The following is a 27253-nucleotide window of genomic DNA, read 5'->3' as shown; positions in this document are numbered from 1 at the left end:
TTCTAACTGATTTGAGACTATCATCCAACTCATCATCTCAACAGCCAAGGAAGACGTAAGATAGACTGACTAAGATCATTTTTCAAACAATGACTAGGAAATTTGGTTGACCAAAGGATAGGAGAGGAAAAAAAATCAATATTTCATTATGATAAGGACTGATAAGAACCTGGAGGTCCGCTCCTTCTTCCACAAAAGTATCAATTAATAGTGGCCACGAATCACTTATTTTACTGAAGAAAGAAAATATTAGCTTAAGATTTCATGTATAAACAGTGGCTAATAAATGATCTCATAAATCCTTCTTAGAGCTGCCATAAACATATATCTTCATCTTAACATATGTATATGGCTTTAATTTCATACTCTATGGAAAATATCCCAATCCCTTTTCTATTTCTAACTTACTATGTGAGAAGCAAGTGAGTAAACCACACCAGGTCTCAAAAGCCCCACCAATAAAACAAGGTGATAAGACTTCAAGTCTGAAGCATGCTGTAATAAGGAAAGAACTCTGGGTCCAGCCACAGGTGTGACAAGCCAGGACCTGTCATGGTGTTAAATGCCTAGTTGGCTCTAGGTGAAGGGAGAAACCCCACCCTTCCCAAGGGGTTTGGTAAGAATGAAAAAAATAACACACTTCAAGCTACTTAGCACAGCGCCTAATCCACAGGCGTGCTCAATAAAGAACATCTGATGATCATGACTCCTTCATCCCACAACCATTTATGGAGCCTTAACTCCGTGCCAGGTATTGTTCTAGGTGTGAAAGATACAGGAGTTAACACTGACAAAACTCTCTGCCTGGGAGAGCTGGCACTGTGCAAGCACCGCGCCCTGTGACTCTAACACACAAAGTACCAGCGTTCTGATTCCTTTCTCAGCCTCACAAGGAGCTACGGGACTCACAAGGTAAAGGTTCTGATTCTGTTCTCAGCCTCACCGCAGACCCCAAGGCAATAAGTCCCTGAGACTCAGTCCAGGCCGCTAGATCTTCAGACGTAAGGAGAAACCACACACTAGAATGACTCTCCTAGGCTCTCTCATCATCCAAGTACCAGACACACCACAGAGGGCAGTGCTAGCCTGGACTTCTCACTCTTCTTACACCTTAGCCCCTTCGCTCTTCTCTTCAGCCAGAAGCCTTCCCCAAGCCTGCACCAAAGCCGTCCAGAAACCTCCTTAAAGGCTAAGGTTGCTTAGCGGCACTACCCCCTGCTTCCCACCAGAGGTCGCCCTCCCACACAAGCCCAAGCAAAGAGAACACGGCTTCGCCTTCCCTTCTCGGCAGCAGTGACATTATTTTCTTTCTCTATTTTTATCTATTAAAAAGATTTCTTCGCAGCCATAACTTAGATCTCTACACTAAAATGGAGCAACAGGAAGATATAATGGTGCATTTCATTTATGAATGACCTATAATAAATTACTCTGAAGTGTCCCGAGTGCCAGGAGACAGAACGCTTTGTCTGCCCATGGACTGTATTTCACATACTTTAATTTAGCTGACACATAAAACTCATTTGACATTTCGCAGGTATTTGTGGGGGGGCGGGGGGAGAGGGGATGGCTGGCGGGGAGGGGACCACTGCGGGGCTGGGCGGGGAGTGGGGGCAGCACCAGAGCCAAGGATATCTGGTTCTTGTTGAGGGTTAAGGTATGGAGACTGGGTAACCCTGGCAACACGAGGTCGTTCCCCAGCAGATTGTTGTCCAAGATGAGTTCCTCCAGGCTCCCGAACGCGCTCAGTCCTTCCAGTGACCTGCAATGACAAAGGCAACAGGAAAAATGATCCTGCACTAAATCAGGGAGGCCATTATGAGCCGAAATAAATATTTTAACCTTCCCTTTCAGGACTGGGAATAGTTTGGGCTTGGTGCCTGTCAGCAAAGTGAATGACAAGAATTAGTAGCGGGAGCCGGGGCGGGGGCGGCGGGGGAGAAGGGGCCGCTGGCGCTCACCGCATCCTTCACGCATTGCCAACATGAAGGATGAGGGTCACTTAGTGAGTAGCCAGGATCCAAAACAAAGGGCTTCAGATACGGCCTGCAGGATAAATTTGTCAATGTCTTGTGCCTTCAGGCACCCAGCCTCGGCTGACCCTAACCTCCATTCCCAAGATAAATAACTCTGTCACAGTTCACCTTCATTCCCTGGACACAAATTTAAGTTGTCATCCATCATTCCTGCCCAGAAATATCATACCCCTCTTACAATAATAAATATAACTTCAAGTATCATTTCTTAGCGGTTCTCCTCTGCACAGTCCTAGGAAACGGCAAGGAAGGCTTCCTTTCTCTGCATTTGCCGCCTCTGACTTTTTTCCCCTCCCGCTTTTTTTCTTTACTAATCGCTTAATTTGTTTCTGCCCAGTGTCCCTGTAGCTGCCCCAAAGGCAAGATATCCGCAGAAGCGTGGAATCACTCCAGTTTGAGTGGCTATTCCTTTTGCTTTCATGATTTCTTTTTATTTGTTTTCATTTTTGTTGCGGGTGGGGTAAGGAAGGGGTTGAGGGAATTTCTGCCTCAAGGCTCCCGGCTTGAAGTTTACTGTTCAAATTTCTGGAAAGTGGAGTTCTTTATTTTTGAAAGAAGTGTGGAATGCAGCAATGTAGATGTTGAGGCAGTAAATAAAGAATTAAGTACTCAGCTCGGGTAAAAAAAAAAAAAATAGTATCGGAAAGGGAAAGACAGCCCTGTTAGTACAGGTAGCTGAAAGTGAACCATTACTGTTAGGGGCACAGGGGTGCTGGGGTGGAGGCGGTGAGGGGCAGCTGTGCGCATGCGCGGCCTGGTGCAGGCAGACGTTAATTACAGAACGTCGCCCGGTGGAGTGCCTCGCACTGCACACAGACTCCCAGCTCGTTCACCTGCCAGACCCAAGAGCTGTGCTGAGCTTGCACAGGCTGACAGCTGAGCTACGACGCTGACCAGAGGGCGGACTCGCACGGGATCTCCTGGCTGTTACAGAAAATGGAACGAATCGGGGAGATGCTGTCCATGCTATGGATGCATTTACTGATAGTACTTCCATTACAGACGCCCCTGCTTGCGTGTGCAATGCCTGTATGTGTGGTGTGAGTGTGAACTTTAGCCTCAGACCTTTCCTGAGCCATCCATGTCTCCTTTGTGGGAACTGTGCCAAGACGACCCAAAATAAGAGACAATACACGCGAGGTGACAGATGCCTCGTGAAGAAGCATTTAAATCCCTAGACTCCACTGGGCCCAGAGCTGCACAGGCAGCCCATGTCTGCCCCAGACCTCCAGGTGGTGCCTCCCAGGCCCAGCACCCAGACCACACATAATCCTATAGCCAACCCTACCTGCTCCACAGCAGGGGGAAGACACTGCAAACATTTGGGGTCAAGGGTCAATGGCTTCATCAAGTTTTATTTTTCCCTCCTCCTCCTCTCTCCTTCTGCAGGTTTCAGGAAGGCAAAATACAATTTATACATAGACCGTCAGGAAGGCCTGGGGTTTTACCTCCACTCCATCCTTTACTTGCAGTGTGAATCTGGGCATCTCAATAACCCACCAGAACTCCTTTCTTCAATGCTGCCTCCAGCTCATGGGATTTTTTGGAGAATAAGTGATAGAGGACTAACAAGCTACTAAAAAATACTTCATCCTTATATTCACTGATTTTTTCTTTTTTTTTTTTTTTTGTCTTTTTGCCATTTTCTAGGGCCGCTCCCGCAGCATATGGAGGTTCCAGGCTAGGGGTCTAATTGGAGCTGTAGCTGCCAGCCTACACCAGGGCCACAGCAACTTGGGATCTGAGCCGCATCTGCAACCTACACCACAGCTCATGGCAACGCCGGATCCTTAACCCACTGAGCAAGGCCAGGGATCGAACCCGCAACCTCATGGTTCCTAGTTGGATTCTTTAACCACTGAGCCACGATGGGAACTCCTCACTGATTTTTTCAGACAGCCCTGACCTTTGGTCAAGGGTGGGGGTTCAGGATGCAGGGGGTGGGCGGAGAAACAGATAGGCAAAGGTCGATCATAAGCTTGGACTCCTCTGCAGGGAAACTTCAACCTTTCCCAAGTCCCTTCCTCCAGGTGGGTTCATGGGTGCTGATCCCAAAGTACTTTTCAGGACTAGTACCATTTTACCCTTGGGGGAGTCAAGGCCACCCCACCCCCCCCATCCTCCAGTCTTAGGGATGGCCAAGAAGTCCTTGTGCACAAACGTCAGCTGGGTTCTGGTCAAAGGCCACATCCAAAGACACACTGTTCCAGAGTTATGTTATGCAAATATACTACTATTATCATGAGAGTCAGCAAGTGGTTGGCAACTGGCAAGCAGAAGAAAGTTCCCTTCCAAGAGTGCTTCAGGGGAGGCATAAAGCAAAATGATGATGCAGCTTTAAGGGGGACAAAGCAGGGAACATTAGAGGGAACGCCCCTGGTGTTGCCTTTCCTCGGGTGGGTTGTGGGGCAAGTTTCAAAACAGGAGGGAGACTTCCAAGAGCAGTTGGGAAGTTCAGGCTCAAATCCCCTGTCACCCTTCTGGTTCAAGATCCTTTTTGCCATGTCATGTTATTAGCTGCTCAGTTAAAAGGGAGCCAGGATACGTGGGGGTTACTAATTAATAACTCCCTGTCTTCATGTCATCAGTGTGGTGTGCACTTGGTGATTTAATCAGCTAAATTCAGAGCTGAGGGATTGGGGACAAGAGGCAAAGAAGGTAATGAAGGGTAAAACTGGAGAGGACAGGATTTCTGGAGCTTGGCTGGCCTGTGGAGAACAATAAACACACACTTGGAAGATGCTTTCTTTTTTTTTTTTTTTTTTGCTTTTTAAAAATTGTGCTATTGTTGTTGCTGCTGTTGCTGTGTTTTCCTGGAAGAAGAAGGGGAAAGAAATGATTTGGGTCAATCTTTGAGTTCATACCCCTATTTGCAAGATGTCTGCTAAGAGCTGTGTGCTGTTAAATAAAATGACAAGGCAAAAAAGGCTTTAAGGATCCACAGAGATCTACACTGTTTAATGGGGCAGCTATGGTAGCTACAAGGAAATGACCAGACCTTGATTTCTCTGCCATAACCTTGTGTGTGGATGGCAAAATGCACCCAGACCCAAGGACCCTGGCTGGGGAAGCGTCTGTCACTCCAGGGCTACTCACCAGCTTGCTGGCTGTGGCTGCAAATGCCTAAGGGGTGGGGTGGGCTGGGAAGGCCAGGAAGTTACAAGTGCCAGGGTCAGGGGCTGGAGGGGGAAGGGCAATGCTTCACCAGCCACCTCAGCGCAGCCAGCTGGAGGGAGGTCTTTCCAGCCCAGGAAAGAGAAGTCAAGGGCAGGCAGGGAGACCCAGTGTGCGGTCCGATTTGTGGCAGGTGGTTTGCTCTGGAAATCTAATCAGCACCTCTGAAGCGCATTACAGGCTGGGCCTGCCTCCCGCTCCACCAGCAGGAAAGCTGCCCATTATCTCACCCACAGGTACCATCTCAGTTACCTTGTTCACAGGGCTCTGGCTGGGCTCCCCCAGGAGCCGCAGCGGCTGCCGGGAGAGTTCCAGTGCCTTTTCCAAAGTCACATCAAAATGACAAAACATCACAACGCATTCAGCTCCAGTGGATTCAAAGAGAGAGAACTTTTAAGTTTCCACTGTAATTAACCCTATCCTCGTTAAGATAATTATGATCAAGCTCCCTGTCAGAGTTAATATCCCAGCATCATTGCCCGTGGCTCACACTCGGCCTTCATTAGCTTATAAAAACAGCAGCGCTAAACAGGCTGCCTGGCCCTTGTAAGCCAGCCAGTGGCTGCGAGCCTTATGGAGGGAGGGGCCTTGGGCAGGACAGCAGACCCCACAAAGGGGCTGGTCCTGGCACCCTCATCCCTGCTGGGCGCACACTCAGGGGCCTCTATCCTTTCCCCAAAAGTTAGCCACTAGTCAGAATGGGGAAAGAAAAGGGCCTGGACCAGAGCAAGGCTGGAAGGTTAGGGCAGGAGAGGTCTTAATCTGTAGTTCCCCCTTCCCTGTCCCTTCCCCAGCAAAAAAATCCAGCCAGAAAGACCATCAGAGGACACGTCCAGAAACACCTGGCTCAAGAGCTGCCAATCTTATTTCTGTAGTACAGGCTATGGTAAAAACTCATCCCTCTGTCCATCCTCAGCCTGCAGCTGGGGTGATACTTCTGCCTGATATGAGATGGGCAGGGAAGGGGAGATAGTTAAACACAGACCCTGAGAAAGAAGCATGTCTCTGTGGAAACAGAGTAGCCTCAAATCCAGAACCAAAGGCCAGACTGTTCTCAAGCCAATTAAGGAGATAAGATTCCCCACTAAGATCTTTACCTACTGTCTCGGCTACATCGACCTAAATATCCACATACATATTTTCACTGAGAAAATGGGGAGGCCAGGGAAATTCTAGGGGACCTAACCCATATATGTGATGCCTGCCTGCAGACCTGCATGGGTCAGCCATTGCTGGCTCTGTGATGGTCTTTCTGGATGACTCCCCTCTGCCCAGGTCCCCACAAGGATTCAGGGTAACCTCCACAACACCTGGACATGTGTCAAATGCACAGTGAGAGCTCAATACCTTTTTGCGAACAGACTACTGCTCAGCCAGGAGCTTGTGAGCAGCTGAGGGAAAATGCTCAACAGCATCCTCAGGGCTGGCAGGACAAAGAGCAGGCCTCAGGGTGACCAGCCAGTGACTAAGAGGACCCCTAAATCTGCATCCTTTCCCAGGCCAGAGCGCCTCCCTCTCTTTACCCCAGGGCCAAGGGTCTGAGAAGAAGCAGAAGTGACATTAAGCAAGTCTACACCCGGACACCAGTACTGGTTGTTAAACTGTTTCAATACTTCTTACCAGTTGGTACAAAATAGAAGCTCTGAGTATCCTGAGTGCCCTTCCCTGTTATTCTGGCCCCTCCCCAGACCTTTCCACCATTCAGCAAATAAGTGGTTAATGTCCCTCTCGCTCCCATCCCACGGGGCCTTCAAGGACCCTGCCCCTGCCAATACTTGAAGCATCACCCTTGAGAGCAGAAATATCAACTTGCGGGTTTACTCCCCCCACCGTGCCGAGTGCAGTGCCTGGCACACAGCAGGGTCCTTGGGAAAAGTCTGCACACTGACCCACCACAGAGGCCATGACCAAAGCTATAAGGACAGGACAGACAACACAGAGCTACATGTGGAGAATAGAGAAAGAAAGATGAAAGCAGGAGAATTGTGATATGGCTGCTCATGTCCCAGAAAATGGCTCAGTGGCCCAAGCATTTTTAGAAAGGCTATTCATCTAACCCATGAGAAGAATTTGTTCTTTCTGCCATAAAACTCTTTATCTCCTATTTAAGTGGCTATATATATATATACATATATGTATATATGTACATTTGTGTGTATACATATGTATATATGTGTATGTGTGTATGTGTGAGAGAGAGAAACAATAGATAGGATATAATAGGACGTTCCCACTGTGGCTCAGTGGTAACAAGCCTGACTAGTATCCACGAGGATGCGGGTTCAATCCCCGGCCTCGCTCAGTGGGTCAAGGATCTGGAGTTGCCGTGAGCTACACTGTGGGTCGCAGATGAGGCTCGGGTCCTGCATTGCTGTGGCTGTGGTGTAGGTCAGCAGCTGCACCTCTGACTGGACCAACAGCCTGGGAATTTCCATATGCCACAGGTGTGGCCTTACAAAAAAAAGAAAGAAAAGAAAAAAATATAGCACATCACTATAGATAGCATATACTATAGTATATTATGATACATAGTATTATATGTACAGTTGGCTCTATATATTTTCTACATATTTTTCTGTCATTCAGGTCACATGATCAGGGATAAAAGTAAAAACAACAGCAATCACTATTAGTAGTAAGCATATCACTAGAGGATAAAAATACCTTTAAAAAAATAGGGAGATGTGTTGGAGTTCCCGTCGTGGTGCAGTGGTTAACGAATCCGACTAAGAACCATGAGGTTGTGGGTTCGGTCCCTGGCCTTACTCAGTGGGTTAAGGATCCGGCGTTGCCGTGAGCTGTGGTGTAGGTTGCAGACACAGCTCGGATTCCGTGTTGCTGTGGCTCTGTAGGCCGGTGGCTACAGCTCCAATGCAACCCCTAGCCTGGGAACCTCCATATGCCGTGGGAGCAGCCCAAGAAATGGCAAAAAGACAAAAACAAAAAACAAAAAAGGAGATGTGGAAAAGACTCTAGGCTGTGTAAGATGTGTATCCTGATACCATGTGACGGTGCATCACATGGAAGTTGCCCAAGTCACCTCCGGAGAACTAATGAGTCGCCTGTCAGGATGGATGATCCCTAAGCTTCAGAGACTACAATTCAACACAGTGTAAGAGATCTGAATCCAAGACCAGTCAAAAATCTCAGGCCTAGCTAGGTGTCAGTTAACTCTATAAGTGGGAAAAAATCTGAAAGCCATCAGTCACCACACCTAATAATATTCAAAACAAATGTTAAATGTAATCCCTCAAGAATTATGAGAATGAGTAAGGAGCTAGGAGCCCAGAAATGGGTGCCTCCAGTTCCAGTTATTTGAAAAAAAAAAAAAAAGAAAAAGAAAAAGAGGTTAAATTTTACAAGCTTTGGATTGTTAAATTCATAAACTTAACTCTATAAAATTCTTGTCAGACTATATCTCTGAGGAGCCAGCATCTGCTTGCCTTAGGACAATATAAATCATGTATCCAATTGTTACCCTTTTTACTTTTGCTGCCAGGAGGCTCAGAGCTAAATTGTAACCCAAGTGTAAAAAGGAAACACTACATGGTTTCTATACCTACTTTCTAACTTCACTGTCAAGGCATATAAATTTTATAGTCTATCTCTACATGGGGTTTTGCTTTATTAACTCTAATAAGCTAACTCAAATCCTTTGTATAATGAGATAGAATATATATCAATTTAATAATAGCATGGCTTCTCAAACAGGTAGTTTCTGTGCATTATGGACAAGTTCTGTGAGACCAGCTATTAATGTGGACAGCTAACTAGGAATAAAGATGTATGTTATATCCAAATTTCAAAGTGCCCTTGAAAAGAATTTGAATAACTCTAATGATATCCTTGTGGCAGAAAAGCAAAAAGTGGGCCAGAAAATGACTGAGGTAGAGTCATAACTGGTTCAAAAATACACCAGAAGAATACTAATTCATGCTTCAGCTTGCTCTGGAGGAAAGTTCTGGGGACTTTGGTCTGGTGTTTTGCTAATGACTTGATTAAGGACATGTTTATTTCACTTATGGAGGCCAGCACCCTAGAAAGATGTTTAGGATGATGCAGTGGGATCCAACACGATCTAGCTTGTTTCAGTCCAACAAGACAACATTTAACAATGTCTACTTAAAGACCAAAATGTAGATTTAAAGTTGACTACCCCCCCAAATATGCATTCAAATAAAAAAGTAAGAGGCAAATAAAAATGGGGGAAACCATTTACAATCTCTCTGATAGTCTAAGGTTTAACATCCTTAATATGAAAAGAGTGTTTGAAAATCATTAAGGAAAAGCTGGAAGCCCTAAGTGATAAATGATCAAAACATACGGACAGAAAATACACAAGGAATGTAAACTGTCAATAATGAAAATGTGGGGTAGAATTTCAGCTTTGTTGGGAACTCAAGATATTTAAATTAAACAAGATATTTTCACCTCGCTAACAAATGCAGTTTTCTTAACTCTTAACATAGTCTTTCCAAAGGTCAAGGTAACAGACTAACACAACACTAACTGGAGAATGAAACTGCTATAACCTTTCTGGATGTCGATTTATATTAAAGGCCTTAAAAATCATTACCTTTTCATCCACTAATTCCAGTATTCATCAAATATGAGAGACATGTGTATGGCTTTAAGTATGTTCACTACAGCGCTATTTATAGTAACAGCGTAAACAAGCCTAAATGCCCAATGACAGAGAAATTACTAAATACAGTTCGATATATCTGTATGATGAAATAACACATAGCAATTTAAAATGGTATCCTAAGCAGATATCAACTGATCCAGTAAAAGTGTCATGTTATTCATTTAAGCACTTAAGTTATAATGAATATAGTACACACACTAAGGTCTCATGCATGGAAATTACAAGTCATCCACGTGCTCTCCTCATTCTCCATAAAAATATTAATTCGTATGATATCTTCTATTATGATGGTCAAGAGTCACTAGAGTCACTAGTCTTTGTTTGTTTCTTGTTTATAAACTGCTATTATTAGATAATCTTGTCCATAGGGACTTTATGACATTTCCACACACACAAATACACTTCGACACATACCTATACTCATATATCCATATATCTAGAGATGGATGGAGGGATCAATAGATGCCCAAGTATATATAAAGTTATTGCTTGGGTACTGTTTTCCCTTCTCTTTTACATATTTCACTAGTTAATAAATTTTCTATCATGAATAAGTATTTTATAATCAGGAGAAACTCCGGTAAATATTGCTTTTAAATAACACAAGACAATTCCCCAAGCAGAAGATGGAGGAGGCATGGATAAAGAGGAACGTGTAGAAAGAGGGCTTTGTCTGAATCTCCAGAGTGGACTGCCACCACAGAAGCCAATCTGACCCTAGTCCACTCTACCGGCTGCTAAGTAACTGTGCCTGGAGCTTTCTGCCAATTCTCAGTGCCAGACTCCAAGGAGCATCAGTATTCACAAACACTGCATGATGATGACCACCAGGTAGCTGAGAAGAGTGTAAGGAACAGTGATGGTGAAAGTCAAGACTATCTAACCTGGAGTAGACAGAGCTTAGCTGTTTCCAAGTACTGGGTCTATGACAAACCAGAAGGCAGGATCAAAACCATCTTTTTTTTTTTTTTTTTTTGAGAAAATTATGTAAGTTGGGAGGAGGGCTCTTGAATCAATACTTTCTACAAAATTCTAAATATAGGGAACTGTTCGCCAAAGGATTGAGCTGCCTTATGAATCACAATATGTATGTGATCTGAGACTAGAAACATTACGGATGTTTACAGGTAATTTCTGCATAGAGTAGAAGATGAGATTCAGTGACCTCTAAAATTCTGGCCAGATACTATGCTTCTCTGACTGGAGTTCCCCTGCTGCAACCACAGTTTACAAGGACTGCCAAGAGTCACGTCTTCCCTGCCAGAAGGGCCCCTTATGACTCAGCCTGATGGAGAGAGGGCAGCAGAGTGTTCTAGCTCTGTCTCTCCCATCACAGTAAACTCAGTACCTTATTCTGATCTTCTAACTGGGATTGTGCAAGGCCTCTTTAATGCTTCCCTAACTATGGAGACATCCCCCTAATTAAAAAGGCACATGTCAACACACTACGCCCTCTTATAGACAGAAAACTAGATGTCAGAGCCACAGCTCTATCTGCATGTAATACACTCCATCACGGCCTTCTTCACAGACTCACAAACTTAGAGTCACAGCAGAATTTTAAGGGTTCCATCCTTCACTTGACAGAAGGTGACTAAGGCTCAGAGGGTTCAAGTGCCTCACCCAAAACCATACACAGCAACCAAGCCAAGTCTAGAACCTTTGGACTTTCAATACAGGCTTCCCTCAATGAAACTATGCTAAATTTCCTCTAAATAATTTCTGGTGGAAGTCTAGAAATGGAAATCCACCATTGCTGCATCCTTTATCCAAACAACATGTACAGCTTTGAATCCATTCCTGGATGTTCTCAATTATAATGATCAACCTAGATGGTCTTCAAATTCTTTTGCCTTTCTATCTATAGCTATACTCCCTTCCACCCCCTCCTAGAACAATCCCCTGAAAAACTAGTTCTTATAATTTATTTTTTAATATGGCCCCCATGAGGTTAAGCATGTATTAGGTAGATCTGGATTGAAATATACCAGCTAATGGTCCCTGTGGTATGTACCTCCATAGCTCATTCATTCATTCATTCACAAAAACGTTTTTGAGTGCCAACTTGGTGCCTAGCACTCTGTTAAACTCTGGGACTACAAAGATGGCTAAGTCATGGTCCCCTAGTGTTACCCACAAAGTCACCACACGATGCAGGGTAGGGGGTTATGCCAGGGTGGTAAGCACTACTCTGAGGAGGAGTAAAGCTGGAGGGAGAAAGCTGGGTTAGGAGGGCTTCAAAGAGAAGATGGGCTTGAGTCATGTCTCGACTCAATTTAATTCTCGTCTTTTGAGCCTCTACTTACATATGTTACGCCAAATTTGTGGTAAGAGACTGTAAGAAGAGAGAACTTAATTTTGGCACTCAAGTAATTGACATTCCAAAAAGCTTATTGAGCACCAGAAAGTAGGTCTGTGACATCCGCTTCCACTATGGCAGGTTCTCAACAAGCACTTCCACCTGGGGAACTGATAGATGCACAAGCCATGGCACCTGCTCCCAGGGAGTTTATCTTGGAATAAGGAGAAATCATACAAGACAGTGTACATGAAGCAATGTGGGCAACACAAGCTCTAGATATGGAAAGGAAAAAAATGGGAGCTATCACAGTCCCCCTTTTGGCCCATCCTTCTTCGACTGTCCTGAAGTTATTACAGCAACTGAGTCCCTAAGGCCAGAGGTGAGGAACCAGGTACCTTCCCTCCGAACATGCCAGAGGCTCCCACCTTTTGTTCCCATCACTCTGCCCATCTGGCTGTCTCCTCTCAGCCAGTCTTTCTTGTGTTTCTGCCACCCTGGCGACAGGGCTTGGTTCTGGGCTTTGACTGTGTCTCTAAAATTATTTTGATTCACGGCTTGAGATTTTACAAAACCACACATGCACGCATGGAGCCTGTGGCCTCAGGATCTTGTTTGTTTTTAAGAGTCTAAGGAGCGAGTTTGTTTGGCGGGGTCTATAAATGGAGGTTTTCTTTACTGGGGAGATGTAAGGGCGCGGACATGGTGTGCGGCCACTGCGGTATGTGTGCACGTCGCCATGGGCCATGGGGCGGAATTCAGCGCCCAGTGGGGGAGGTTCCCACAGCCATTGCGCAAACACATGTTGGGCCAAGAACACGGTTCTTCAGCCTCATGAACTGTTTGCTTGAAAGATAACAGTGTCTCTTCCACACAAGCTTTCACCACCCACCATAAAGGGAATTTTTAATTCAACAGATGGTGTCTACTCATTGCAAACCAACCAGAAAAGGAGACATTTACATGGCTGGGCCTCTAGACCCTAGGGATCCAGAGAGGCCTTCATCAAATACTTGCCCAAAGACCAGCTTCCCATGGGCAGGGCCCCCTGGAATGGAATCAGGCCAGGAAAACCAGCAAAAACATGCCAACTGCTGATGCTGTGAGGTCCCAGTTGGCTGGAAAAGGTGAAAACATGTTTTCTGTCTCAGACTACAAGATAGCTTTATATCTCCTTCAGGACAAAAAACCCTGGGAGATGCAGTGACCTCTGCAAATGGCTTGCTCCTAGAGCCATTTTCCTTCTTCCAAAACAGTCATAGCTCTGTGTTTGAAAAGCCTTTCAAAGAACAACGTTGTCAGGTTTGCACTCCATTTCATAAAATGGCACGTTCTGGGCCCTGAGGACCAATACCTAACAGAAGTGACAGTGCTAGGGACAAAGAGAAGAAAACAAACGCTGGTGGACGCACAGCAGTGATGGACAAGGCATTTTCCTGGGACTAAATGAACGTTCTTGCATCCCTGTCTACCTCTCTGGCGGTTTGCTACTCTGGCAGGTAAAATGTGCTGGTGGTGGTTTCCCAAGAAATGGTGTGTTCTGATCTTGTCAACTCAGGGAAGCCAAACCCAATGCAATAAGTAGACATACAAAGTAAGACGGCTTAATTAAGGGATGGGAGCTCCATTTTCAAGTCCTGGATGTGCTGTATGGCTTTGGAAAAATGACGCCTCTTGGGTTTAATTTTCGAATCCATCACATTGGCAGGAAAATCCCTGACCTGTACACTCTGCAGATATTGGAATAAGGAGGACATGGGATAAAGTATGTGAAAACAAACCTAGATACGTATAAGGGTTGTTGATATTGGAAAGACTGTTTTCAAAAACAATAATATATGTATTTTCTAAAGAAGTCATTAGTTACCACAGAAAAGGAAGCAAGTAGCTAAAGCCTTCAACGAGATACTAATACGTATTCAGAAACATTGGGGAACATGGGGAAAAGGCAGCTTGGGAGAACCTCTGACCAAAATGAGCAAGGACCCTGATTCTGGTTCTGCCTTCCTCGTTCCTTTCCCGCAATGCTTCAGTCATATCCCTGCCCCTTAGTCCTGTAAACTGGGGATGTTGGACTCATTTATTTCAGCCATCTCTTCCCTTTGCAATATTCTCTGTTCTTAAGTGGGTTGCAAGAGAAGAAGCCCCAAACTAAACCAAATTTTTATCATTGCCTAGTCAGGCCACCATTCAGTAAAAAGCTCGGTAGGAACATGGCAGGCCCTTCTCAACCTTCCCACGTTCAACAAATGGGGGTCGGAGGGCAGGGGTGGGGAGAGTTTCAAGTCTTAAGTATGAAATCTGATTAACAAGGGCTGTCTGACATAAAAAAGAATGAAATAATGCCATTTGCACCAACATGGATGGACCTAGAGATGATCATACTACGTGGAGTAAGTCAGAAAGACAATTATCATATGATATCACATATGATATAATATATGATTGGAATCTAATCAAAATGCTAGATACTAAAGAACTTACTTATACAACAGAAACAAACTCACAGATTTCACAATCAAATTTATGGTTACCAAAGGGGAAATCCCTTGGGGGGAGGGAGAATTGGGACGAGGGGATTAACATACACACACTGCTATATATATAATGGATAACTAACAAGGACCTGCTGCATAGCACAGGGAGGTCTACTGAATGTTCTGTAATAACGTATGTGTAAAAAAGAATGGATATATGTATACATATATCTGATTCACTTTGTTGTACACCTGAAACTAATACAACATTATAAATCAACTATATATCAATGAAGAAAATAAAAATAAAACGACAAAAAAAAACCAAGGGCTGTCTAAGAGAGAAAGGTTGGGGGGGAACCCTACCCACCCCTATGGTTTTTTCATCTTTCATAGCATCCTAGACTAGGGAGTGACAGGCAAAGTGACACAGTGCTTAGAGGGCAAAAGATAAATGTTTGATGAATTGGCCACTGGTAGGGAAGTGATGGGCTTTGTATGTGCATAATGGCTGAGCTGCCTTTCCATGTCGATCGCCTGCCAAGATAAGAAGCCATAATGAATGGACCTTGAGATGCCCTGACAGAAGCAGTTTTAATTTGACTGGTTTTAATAAAATTAATTTTAAAAAGAACAACAACAAAATGGCAGAAGGAAGAGGAGAGCAATTTGGAGAGACCAGAAAGGCTGAGATCTACAAACATCCAGAATGGACCCTCTCCACTGTTTTTTCCATTCAATGTGCTAGTCAAGTCAGCAGAGGAAAAAAAAAATAATGTGTTTTCCTTACATCTCTCTGTCATGAAAAAGCCTGTATGTGCCCAGTATTGTGCACAGACACTGAGCTATGGAAATTAAATGGCCTGGCTGAATAGAAAAGTACCCTCATAAGCACAGAATGGTTCATTCATTCATTACTCCATTCTTCCTTCAGTGAATATTAACTGCACATCCCTACCTAGGCCAAGGGTGCATGAAACAGGCCTGCTACCACCCACACTGAAGCCTGGGGGGGCTTGGTGTTCCGAGCAAAGTGAGGAATACTCCCCTGGTCCAAGAACTCCTACTGTGCTCGGGGGTCTCGGCAGGGCAGCCACCACTGTACATCCTTGGGCACACTCCTCCCTCCCCCAGTTACTTTTCCACTTCCATATTTACTTCCTGATTTTGGTCTTCTGGCCCTGCATGTGCACTTGGCTTCCCTGAGCTCACTAGTTCAGCTCCATGAGAACAACATACTGCTTGGGAAAACACCAAGGTTGCATTCTGCTCCCAAAAGGCGCCATCTTCTAACCAGAGAGGCAGACTTTGGCCCAAGTCGTTATGTCCACGAGCAAATCACTTTGTGGACTTTGTGTCTGTACGCAGAATATGTGGTTGAAGCAGATGATCTGCTCCATTTTTGACTAATATCAGAGGCTTTGATGGATCAAACATTTTGATAGGCCTAGGATGAAAGACCTGGTTAAGATGTTATTGTGCCCTCAAGGGGCCCAAAAGCTCATGAAACAAAGACAAAAAAATAAACACAGCCATAACCCCAGGAGGTTTATGTGCTCCTTCAACCTTCCAGCTATGGCAAGAGCTCTAAGATCCCTTCTAACACCAGATGTGCTGATTAGTTTACTATCCTGCATTTTCTCTGGTTTTTAAGACAAAGTACAGAATTACAAAGTGTGGTTACCCAAGCGTTCTAACAGTCACCTCCATGAAACTGCGCATTTTCCCCACATTAGAGGGAAGGCTCCTTTGCAAAATGCAACACTAAAAATAATTCTCCCCTTCACATGGTGACAAATGGGAATGAGACTTATCATCGTGATCGTTTCATGGCATACAGAAGTCTCAAATCACTATGCTGTGTACCAGGAACCAATATAGTGCTGTAAGTCAATTATACTTCAAAAACAAACTAAAAATTAAAAAAAAAAAAACAGAGAAACTCAAAGCAAAAGAAATCATATTTGTTGTTACCAGAGGGTGGAGGAAGGGAGAACTGGATGAAGGTGGAGAAAAGGCACAAACTTCCAGTTATAAGATAAATAAAGTCCTGGGGATGTAATGTGTGACGTGATAAAGGTAATTAACTCTGCTTTATGTTATATACGAAAGTTGTTAAGAAAATACATCCTAAGAGTTATCACAAGGAAAAGCAGTTTTTTCCCTTCTTTCCTTCCTTCCTTTGTTCCTTCCTTCCTTTTCTTTTTTCCTTTCTTTCTTTCTCGCCACACCTGAGAAAGCTCCTGAGCCAGGGACTGACCTCTGCTGCAGCTATGGCAATGCTGGATCCTATAACCCACTGGGCCAGGCATTGAGCCTGCACCATGTCACCTGACCAAGATGCTGCAGTTGGATTCTTAACCCACTATGCCATAGCAGGAACTCCTCTCTTTCTTTATTTTTGAATCTGTAAGAAATGACGGATGTGCACCAAACACGGTGATCATCACCTCAGGACGTAGGTAAGTCAAAGCATCACGCTGTCCACCTTAAACTTACCCAGTGCTGTATGTTAATTATATCAATAAACCTGGAAGAAAATAAAATAGAATCTAAAAAATAAAAAAGAAAGAAAGAAAAAAAACTCCCCCTTCCTTGCTGCCTCTGGGGCTATACTTTTCTCCATGACTATGAAAGGAAAGTCACTCATTACTAAACAGCTCAGCAAGGCTCACACTATTGGAGAATATAAAGTTTTATGAGTAGATCTCTCCTTTTCTCTCTGGGTGTAAGTGAGAAAGTGAGTGAGAGAGAAAGCTGGAGAGGTCTGGCTCAGGAGTCCTTGGTGAATTATAGACTGCCGCTCAAGATTCACAGCTCTTCGTGGTAGGAGGTTAATATTCTCACATGTCATTAGGTCTGCTGGCTCTCCTGATGGTTCACTGAAGCAGGCAGCAAATTATTTCCTCATGCTGAAGAGGACAGCACACTTCAAAGAAAGGGAACTCAGGTCAGGATGGGCCTCTGGGTGGATTAATGACTTGGGATCACCAGGGGTTGTCTCTAGGTAAGACTGAGCCCAAAGCCTTTAACAAAGCTCAGTTTTTGATCCATCATGACCGGGCTTTCAAGTCAGACCTCCAGGTTTTATTCCTATCACCCTCTAAGGCCCTGCCAAGACCTAGAGGAAGACTGAGGAACCTGTCTGGGCATTTTATCATCCCTTGAAATGCCTCCAACCTGTTCTCTGCCATGGTACATCTCACCCACAGTTCAAGAGGGAGTTTAAACACCACCTCCTTGGAGGACACTTCTCAGCCCCAGCCAGCCCCGCTGACAATGCCTAGACTCAATCCCAAGGGGCTTCTGCATGGCATGCCCCTTCCACTGGCCAGCCACAGACTTGCTCTGTTCTCCTGCTATCCTCAGTGTCTCATGTCTCTTTGACAGTTCATTAAGTAAGGGGACCACAGGCCCAATGGGTTTTGTCTTCTTGCATCACCCCCAGTGACAGCAGAGTAGGAGGATGGGAGAAACTACCTGCCCTGGATGCAGGCCCACATCCTGATCCTGTTTCCTTTCTAGAAGAAGGGGCCAGGAGGAGCCCCAGAAGTGTCTATGATACAGGCTCATTAAATTCAGTCTTTGGAGGTAGCTTGAAAAAATACCACTTCTAAAGATGAAATTAGGAAAGAGCGGTGCAAGGCCCAAGACACTCAGGGGAAGTCGGGGAAAACTCAAGGGTGTCTTTCCTCAGGCTTTGAATTGCTAAATAAGTATGTTTAGTGCACATGCCCATGGGAGTTTGTATCTTGTTTTCTTAAGCAGAGGTTTTCTAAAAAGCAGAAAGGCTCTCGAGGTGTGTGTGGTGGAGGACAGGAGGTTGGGGGGCCAGCACACCTTCAGTATCATCTGGTGGAGGCCCCAGGGAGGGGCTTGAGGGTGTGGCTGGGGGACACACTCCTGACAGGCCATGTCCAGCTGCCACACTGGGCCTCTTGAGCAGCCAGCTCAGCACAGGGGTCAGGAAGGAATTCCCTCCAGTGGCTGTGGGTGAAGCTGATGGGTCTCCCAAATGTCTTCTCCCCTTAGAGTAATGGGATTGCTCTGAGTTGGGGAGGTCAACAGTACCAGCATTAGGCAAAGCCCGCCCCTCACTTCGAACCTGGATGCGCACATGCAGGTTAGGGAGAGCTCTTGGTGGGCAGGAAAGCCCTGGGGAAACGTCAGGAGCATCACCCCTGTTGCCAGCCGATCTTCTGCCGCTGCCACACTCACCTGGAAATCGTCTCTTCCGTTCCCAGCTCCTTTCTCCCTATCTACTCTCCTCAAAACCCCCAATTCCTCTCCTCCAAAATAGTTTTACCTTCTTTAACATAATGTTCTCCATAACATATGCAGGAAAAACAAATAAAAACACAGGCACACAGCCAGACACCAAGGATCTACCTCCAGATAGCAGAGCACAGACAATGCAGAGGTCAAGCAAACAAGCCCCAGCTGGTTCACTCTGGGTCAGACCCCAAAGAGCAAAGCTCCCTTGACCTGGCCACACAGCCAAGCAGTCCACCCTCAGCTCAGTAAAAAAGTATCTGGTGAGGCATCAAAGGAAGAGCCCCATACCGTGGGCAGCAGCCTGGACTCCAGTCCCAACTCAATGCACTGTGCCAGCCGGGCCCTTCCTTCCCCTCTCTGGGGCTCCAATTTCTCCAGAATGGAATAAAGAAAGAGGGGTGACTTTATCAGCAGGTCTTGAAGGGCAATTTGTGGACCAACTGCCTCAGCATCTCCTGAGACGCTAAAAACACAGGTGCCAAGGTCCACCCTGACCTCCAAACCAGGTTCCTTGTAGATGGGGACTGGGTATCTACAGTTAATTGCCACGCCACACCATTTCTAGGTACATCGAAGTGTGAGAAAGAGTGGGGGTCCCCCAGCTCAGATACCTTCCAGGACCAGTCAGGTGACACCCTGTATTTCAAGGAATCCAAGGTTTATTGATTACAGATACAGCATTATCTTATGTACTGGCAAGAGAGAAGAACTAGTCAGTTAAAAATGACCCAATGTTTCCTACTTTAAAATGCCTCAGGAACTCTCTCCCTTTTTTATATCCTGCTCGTTGCTTTCCAAGAAACAATGCATCAAGGTCATGACTCCAACCACAAATACTTCCTTTATAGAATCAAGTTTATGCCCTTTCCATATACACAATAAGTTTGTCTTTCAGTGCCAAATCACAGTGAATTTAATAGCACATGAAGTATCATACATATATATTTTATATATATATATACATATAAATAAAAAAAAACAACTGAAGTGAAAATAATAAGAACAAACCATAACCAAGTTGGAGTGTGTACTTACAACAACAATGGTATCACATTGCCAGCCAATGACAATTTTAAGAAGCCATCAATTTTGAGATGGACCTTGGGATGTTAACATGTGCAAAGAAACCTATCTCTTAGAAATGCTGAAATATAGAAAATGCAGGCAAGGTAATAGGGAGGACTGAGGACTAAGGATAGGAGTGTATACTCTACCCAAAGGCATCCAAATCTGTCCCAGTGTTGTCTACAAATAGCCGTGGGCTGCATTTGGCCCCTGGGAAGGATGACCACATGATCTATTATCTACGCTGGGGCATCTCCCAGAGTCGAGGGGTACTATGACAGGTTATGCCAGGAACACAGGCTTTCACTAGAACCATCCTGGACAAACCAGGATGGAAGTTACCCATAAGCCAGCACACACCCCGGGTCACGTGATGACCAGAGACCTGTTCATTCTCATCTTCAGTGACATCTGTAACATCACACAGTCACTGAAGCTACTTTTCACTCTACGTCTTTAAAACTCCCTGGAGGTCTGCCAACTTTACGCCTGAAGAGTTCCCCTAACTCTCTTTAAGTGCCTAGCAGAGAACTACCACTACCCCTTCCTAATTCGAGGGGGTCTATGGTCCCTCCTGAGAGAACACCACAGACTCCCACAGTGATCCTTACAATGGTTTGAAGGGATGTGATCAGTGATTCTCAACCAGGGGTGATTTTGCCCCCCTAGAGGACATTTGGCAAAGTCTAAAAACAGTTCTGGTTGTCACTGGAGGTACTACTTCTGGTACCTAGATAGTAGAGGCCAGGGATGCTGCTAAACGTCCAATAATACACAGAAGAGCCCCCACGACAAAGACTTAGCTGTCCCAAAATGTCATTAGTGGAGGCTGAGAGCCTCTGGGTTGGGTGAAGGATGCACCTTCTGGTCCCCAACCATGGGGAAAGTCGCCCTCTTTCCTTCTCCGTCTAACAAGTGTCCCAGCAAGCCCTCCGCCATAGCTGCTGGGGGTCCCCCGCCAAGGCCTGCTGGCCCAATTCATGCTCTAGGAAGGAGCCACCGCAGTGACAGAAGAGATGGCACAGCTGTCAATCTCCACAAGGAACGTAATCGAACCTTCCCAGTTTCATGGGAAAAGACAAGATTGACAGATTGCGTGACTCTTCTCTTCTCCACCATCACTTGAAAAGAAAGTGACAGCAAACATATCAAGAGAGAGTTGGAAGCTGCAGCTCTCGTTAGCGCACAGAGGCCCTGAACTTCCAAGACTGCATACAGCCCTGGAACATGTGTACGCTCCTTAGGGAACCGGGGCAGCCAGGGAAGAAAACACCCCACATGGAGTGGGCTTGTCCTGGCCTTGAGACAGGGCCCCTCAGACATGTCAGCTGTGTCCCAGTGCAGCCTGCGGAGTGTGGGCAGAGAAGCTCCCTTCTTCATGCTTGCTGGACTCCTCCTTCCACAGGGAACAACAATACGCCCCCCACCCCCTAAGGAATGTGGGATCCTGAAGGTAACGTCAGACCAAGAGAGAACGTGGACAGGATACAAGGGCTGTCAAGACCAAGGACAGGACATGGAGTTCAAGGGTCTGGACCAAAGACCCTTAACATGGATGGCTTAGAACAACCCACACTGGTCTCATGGTTGTGGCAGCCAGAAGTTAGAGTCAGCAGGCTATGTCCCTCTGAAGGAACAGGGCAAAGATCTGGCCCAGGCCTCTCCCAGAATTGCCCTATGTGTGGGTGGATGTGTCTTTTCATATGGCATTCTTTTTTTTTTTTTTTTTTGCTGTGCCCATTGGCATTTAGATGTTTCCAGGCCCAGGATCGAATCTATGCCATGGCAGTGACCCAAGCCACACAGAACAGACAATGCTGGATCTTTAACCACTAGGCCACCAGGGAACTCCTCACATGGCATTCTTCTCATAAGGGTACTGGTTCTATTGGGTAAGGGGCCACCTACTCCTCATTCCAGTGTAATCTTTTTTTTTTTTCTTTTTTGCTGAGGCCATGACATGTGCAATTTCCAGGCCAGGGATCAAACCCACGCTACAGCAGCAACCTGAGCCACTACAGTGACAATGCCAGGTTCTTTTCTTTTTCTTTTTTGTTCTCCCATGGCATATGGATTTCCTGGGGTCAGGGGTCAGATCCGAGTTGCAGTTGCAATCTAAAATGTAGCTGCAGCAATGCTGGACTCTTGACCCACTGTGCCAGGCCAGGAATCGAACCTGTGTCCCAGTGCTCCCAAGACACCGTCAATCCTATTGAGCCATGGTGGGAATTCCACAATGCTGGGTTCTTAACCTGCTGTGCTACAAGAGAACTCCAGCATAATCTTAATTTAACTAATTACGTTTACAACACTCCTATTTCCAAATCAGATCACACCCTGAGGTCCTAGGGGTTATGTCTTCAGTAAGGGCATGTGGGAGAGACAAATTCAACCAATAACACCTCCTAAGTGACTACTATTCCCATAGGGTGCCGAGGTTCTCACTGGGGCCCAAGGATGTGTTACAGGGAGGAGGAGACCCCACAAGCAGCTGAAGCAGGCCTGAGAACTCAGAATCTAAGCAGCGCTTTGAGAGTCAGCCCCACGCTCCTGCAACCATTTCATTTTCACTCTCCTTTCCCCAGACCTCCCTTCCTATTCCAGGTTTAACACAACCATCATTCAGAATTGAAAAATACAGCACACTATTTATCGAAAGTTCGCACTTGCATCCATCTTCATTCTCTGAGACACAGCCATGAACCTAGAGGTAAGTGAATAACGCGGGCATGAAGTCCATGTCCAATAAAGGTTTGTTCCTTTTTCTTGCCCCTCTCAGCCCCAGCGATGATGTCACAGAAGGAGGATATCATGGAAGGGGATCTTAAGTGTTCATTCAGAAAACCATGACTCTCAAACAAAGCAGTATCTTAAGATTCTTGTTTCCTAATCCTCGGCTGAAATTTTAAAAAGGCAGTGAAGCAATGGCTATTGTATTGTTAGCAAAGAAAAACAGACTGAAAACAAAAACAAAACCACCTGCTAAAATAGACAAACCAAAGCTAACAAATCAGAGTAGACTGGGGACACTCAGCACAGACGCAATCAGTACCCTACCCTTTGGCAGCCATCAAAAATCACAGTCAGGAGTCAGAAACCACCAACATCAAAGGAAAAAAAGTCAACATATATTTAAAGAGAACCTCCAGTGTGGTTGCTTTTACCTGAAGTACTAGACAGTTGCCGCATTCAAATTGTTTATAATTCTCGTGGAGAGACAAGATGTCGACATGTGGAAATTAAACAATGCAAGATTCAAGGAGTAACTCAAGATAACAATAGCACTGTCACAAAGCAATATATGATTATATGCCAAATAAACAATATAGAAAAGAAACTACAAGAGCTCGGAGGGAGTGATTACCTTAGGCTGGAAGTCCAGAAGTGACACTTCCAAAGACGTAGATGCTGAGCTGAGATTTGACAATTATACAAGTACCCTCTGCAGAATCTCTTTAAGGAAAGAGAGGAGTGGGTAACAGAAGTTTTTGGAAAATGTCATTCAAAAAGAGTTAGTATTTTTTAATGATTAAAGGGTAAAAGGTGGCTCCTTCGGAGACCTCACTCTTAAATGACCCCAGAAGGATGGGCTGTTAGGAGGAGGATCAGTGTGGTGGGGGAAGCAGCTTCCAAGACGGCTCCCCACTTTCCCTTCCTCCAGGGGTTCACGCCTCCATGCAATCCCCTCTGCTAGAGGCAGGGCTGGAACTGATGATTACAATATTGCAAAGCAATGGGGTCTTACTTACCATTTACGGTCACAAAGAGACTGTGACTTCCGCCTTGGTGGTCCTCTCTCTCTCCCTCCCTCACTCCCTCACAAGCTTGTTGCCATGCGATGAGCTGCCCTGTGCAGATGCCCATGTGGTAAGTAATTCAGGGAGGTCTCTGACAACCCACACCCAAGATGAAAACAGACTCTTAGGAGTTCCCCCTGTGGATCTTAGCGGGTTAAGAATCTAATACACATAATGTCTGTGAGGATGTGGGTTCGATCCCTGGCCTTGCTCAGTGGATTAAAGAGCCAGTATCACTGTGAGCTATGGTGTAGGTGGCAGACACAGCTCTGATCTTGCATTGCTGTGGTTGTGGTATAGGCAGGAAGCTGCAGCTCCGATTTGACCCCTAGCCTGGGAATGTCCGTATGCTACAGGTGTGCCATCCCCCACCCCAAGGAAAAAAAGAAAGAAAAAACAGGGCCTTAGTCCAACATCCTGTGAAGAACAGAATCCTGCCAAAAACATGTGCATCAGCTTAGCGAGGGATCCTCCCCAGTTGAGCCTTGAGATGATCACAGCTCTGTCATCTTAACGGTAGCCTTGTGACAGGCCCTGGATTGAGGCCACATTCAGACTCCTGATCCACAGAAACTGTCAGAAATAATGTTTGCTGTTTTAAGCTGCTAAATTTGGGGATGATCTCTTAGGTCATCTCTGTTATACAAAGGGTAAGGTGCTGATAATGCCATGATAGATAATTAAAATAAAGGACAAAGTGTTGAAGTATCCAGTTCTCCAACCTGCCACCCAAGACCCTCTCCATCCTTATGATGGATAGATATCAGAAAGAATTAACTGAGATCAGAAGATAAAGGAGAACAAGGAAAAACAAAAGAAATACATACACATGAGTAGGGGTGCTATGTTAGATTTGGGATGTCAGCCAATTCACATGTACGCACATGACTGAAGAGATAGAAGCCCAACACTAAGTGATCTGAGCCCCAAACCTCCCCTGGTAGCCTGTCCTAGAGAAAGTGGCTATTTAGACACTGTTTTCAGTGGTCTGGCCTCCTGAAATGGAGCTGGGATCTTCTGGGTCAGGTCTCCCATCACTGGAAACTTTAAAGGTGTCATTCCCCGGAGCACTGAGCCACACTCCAGGATGCAGAGACAGGGGTGTGGATTCCACCATGCAGGCTTTTTCCCTGGGCCCTGTCTCCTAAAAACTTACAAATGAGCCTAAGCTGATCAATGAAAAGGTTCAACAACTTGAGCTCAGGTCTTTGAGTCCAAATGGCCACACTCTGCAGCACATCCCTGTTCTCCAGGCTGAGCTGCTACTCTGCTCTGTGACATTTCTGAGGGCGAGCACTCCGGACCCTGGAAGGGGCAGGGGAAACCAGAACTAACTGCAAGGATTCTCTCTCTTCTTCCATGAGCACAAGGCCCTAGAGGGTGATGTTCCCAGAAGCTGACTTTGAGATGAAGACATGAGAGCTAGCTTTTACCTGGGAGGTGATCATGCAGAGCATCAGAAACTGAGATAAGAAAAGGAGAGAAGTGAATAAAGGATGCATCACGAAGCAGGTTGTTGCCACAGAGGGCAAATGGGGTTCGACCCCTCTATGGGGCAGGGATAAGTAAACTTTTTATGCCAATGGCCAGAGAGTAAATATGTTAGGATATGAGGGCTGCAGCTCAGTCACAACTATTCAACTCTGCATGCAGCAGCTGATAATAGGGCAATGAATGGGCATACATGTGTTCCAATAAAACTTTACTTACAAAAGTAGACAGCAGGCCAGATTGGGCCCTGGGGCAGCATGGGATTAAATGTGGATGGCTTCTTAGCAATATCTCCAGGGAGGGGTGAGGGAGCCGGGACATTTATCCAGTTCCTCCCATCAGTCACTGGTTGGCGGCCAAGCAGGTCCCAGCGGCCCTAGCAAATAGCTGCAGACAGGTGCATACAGGAATGCTGAGGGCCACGGGGATCTGGGCGGAGCACCCACAGCTACGCAGACCCTGTGCCAGCCTAACCCATTCTTAAAGAGGGCAGGGAGAGGGAGTGACAGAAAGGAGGCAAGGAGCAAACAGGGGCTTTCTACAGTGGGCGGTGTGGGCTGTCAACACCATTCCTCTTCTCTCCCCTCCCTCTCTCCTTGCACTACTGGGCTTTTTTATTTCTATTTTTTTTTATTCTCTTTTTCTTTTTTTTTTTTTTTTTCTCTTTTTAGGACTGCACTCACGGCATATGGAGTTTCCCAGGCTAGGGGTCTAATTGGAGCTGCAGTTGCTGGCCTAGACCACAGCCACAGCAATGCTGGATCCAAGTCACATCTGCGACCTACACCACAGCTCACAGCAATGCCGGATCCTTAACCCACTGAGCGAGGCCAGGGATGGAACCAGCAACCTCATGGTTCCTAGTGGGATTCATTTCCACTGCACCACAACGGGAACTCCCTCTATTTTATTTTTTTTTAAGTTTTATTGAAGTAGAGTTAACTTACAGGACTGTGATAATTTCTGCTATACAAAAAGGTAACCCAGTCATACTATCACAAGGAGGAATTCAGCAGGTAGAATTTTCCAATAACAAGCTTTACCTGTTGCCAGGGTTCAGTGCTAACCACAGCCCAGCCACATCAGAGACCTCAACTCCTTGGTACACCCAGAGGCTATGTCCGTCTTACAGAACCACCCCCACCCTGGATGGACTTTGATTTTGCTTTTGTTTTTGAATTGGCCTTGAAATGTCAAGTGGCTGAATGGAGGAAATGATTGGGAAAATCAACAGAAGAGACTGTACAGCTCTGGAGCCCATCATCCCCACCCACCCCATCCTCACAAGAGGGGTAAAATGCCACCCTCCCTCTCCTCTACCCCCCAGCTAAAGTCAAAGGAAAAAAAATTAAATTAAATCGTCTTATTATGTAATTGGGCCTAGGCCTCAGGCTGCAGCAGTAAAGAAGGGATTAAGGGCAGAGCCACCTGGGCAGCCATTCTCCTGGGTCCCATTACCACCCCCCTCGTTCCTTTTTATAGCCAACAGATTAAAATGTGAGCCTAGCAATCTTTGATCTTTCACTTGCTGACACAAATCCTTTCAAGCTTCCAACATTTTCTGCTGAGGTAATTAGTACTAATTAAAAGGTTTCCAACAGTCTTTGCTCCATTTTTTTTTCCTCCAGTGTGTCTCCCCCTGCTCCCCCTCCCCAAAGAAATTGCTTTTACAAGTACCTTCCATCCCTGAAACACGGGCATCCCTCACTTTCTTCTTTATCTGACTTGGCCAGATCAAGTAGATTAGGGATTCCATTATTCCCAATACAAAGCCAGACAACAGGTTTTTACTATCGCTCCCGACCTGTGGGGAGTGCATGGGCTTCTGCTCAGAAACAAGCATCTTGGCTTGTATGAAAAGACAGTCCAATTATGCAGGAAAAGACACCATGCAGTGTCTCTTTAACCCAAGGAAGGACACCCTTTAATGATGAAGTGTTTCACTCCAGTGTCTCTCCCTTTCTCTCTCTCTCTCTCTCTCACACACACAC

At 45.6% G+C, this 27253-nt stretch overlaps 1 protein-coding gene across 1 annotated transcript in view; it reads right to left on the bottom strand.

Moving 5' to 3' along the window:
- The window catches only part of LRMDA (leucine rich melanocyte differentiation associated), a 1094312-nt gene that overhangs the window by 502882 nt on the left and 564177 nt on the right, over nt 1–27253 (bottom strand). Inside the window, exon 3 of the mRNA XM_047761275.1 lies at nt 1636–1762. Coding sequence (XP_047617231.1) covers nt 1636–1762 — 127 coding nt within the window. The remainder of the gene's footprint in view (nt 1–1635; nt 1763–27253) is intronic.

The sequence above is a fragment of the Phacochoerus africanus genome, chromosome 15 (genome assembly GCF_016906955.1).
Source record: "Phacochoerus africanus isolate WHEZ1 chromosome 15, ROS_Pafr_v1, whole genome shotgun sequence".
Lineage (NCBI taxonomy): Eukaryota > Metazoa > Chordata > Mammalia > Artiodactyla > Suidae > Phacochoerus > Phacochoerus africanus.
This window is presented reverse-complemented; position numbering and strand designations above follow the sequence as displayed.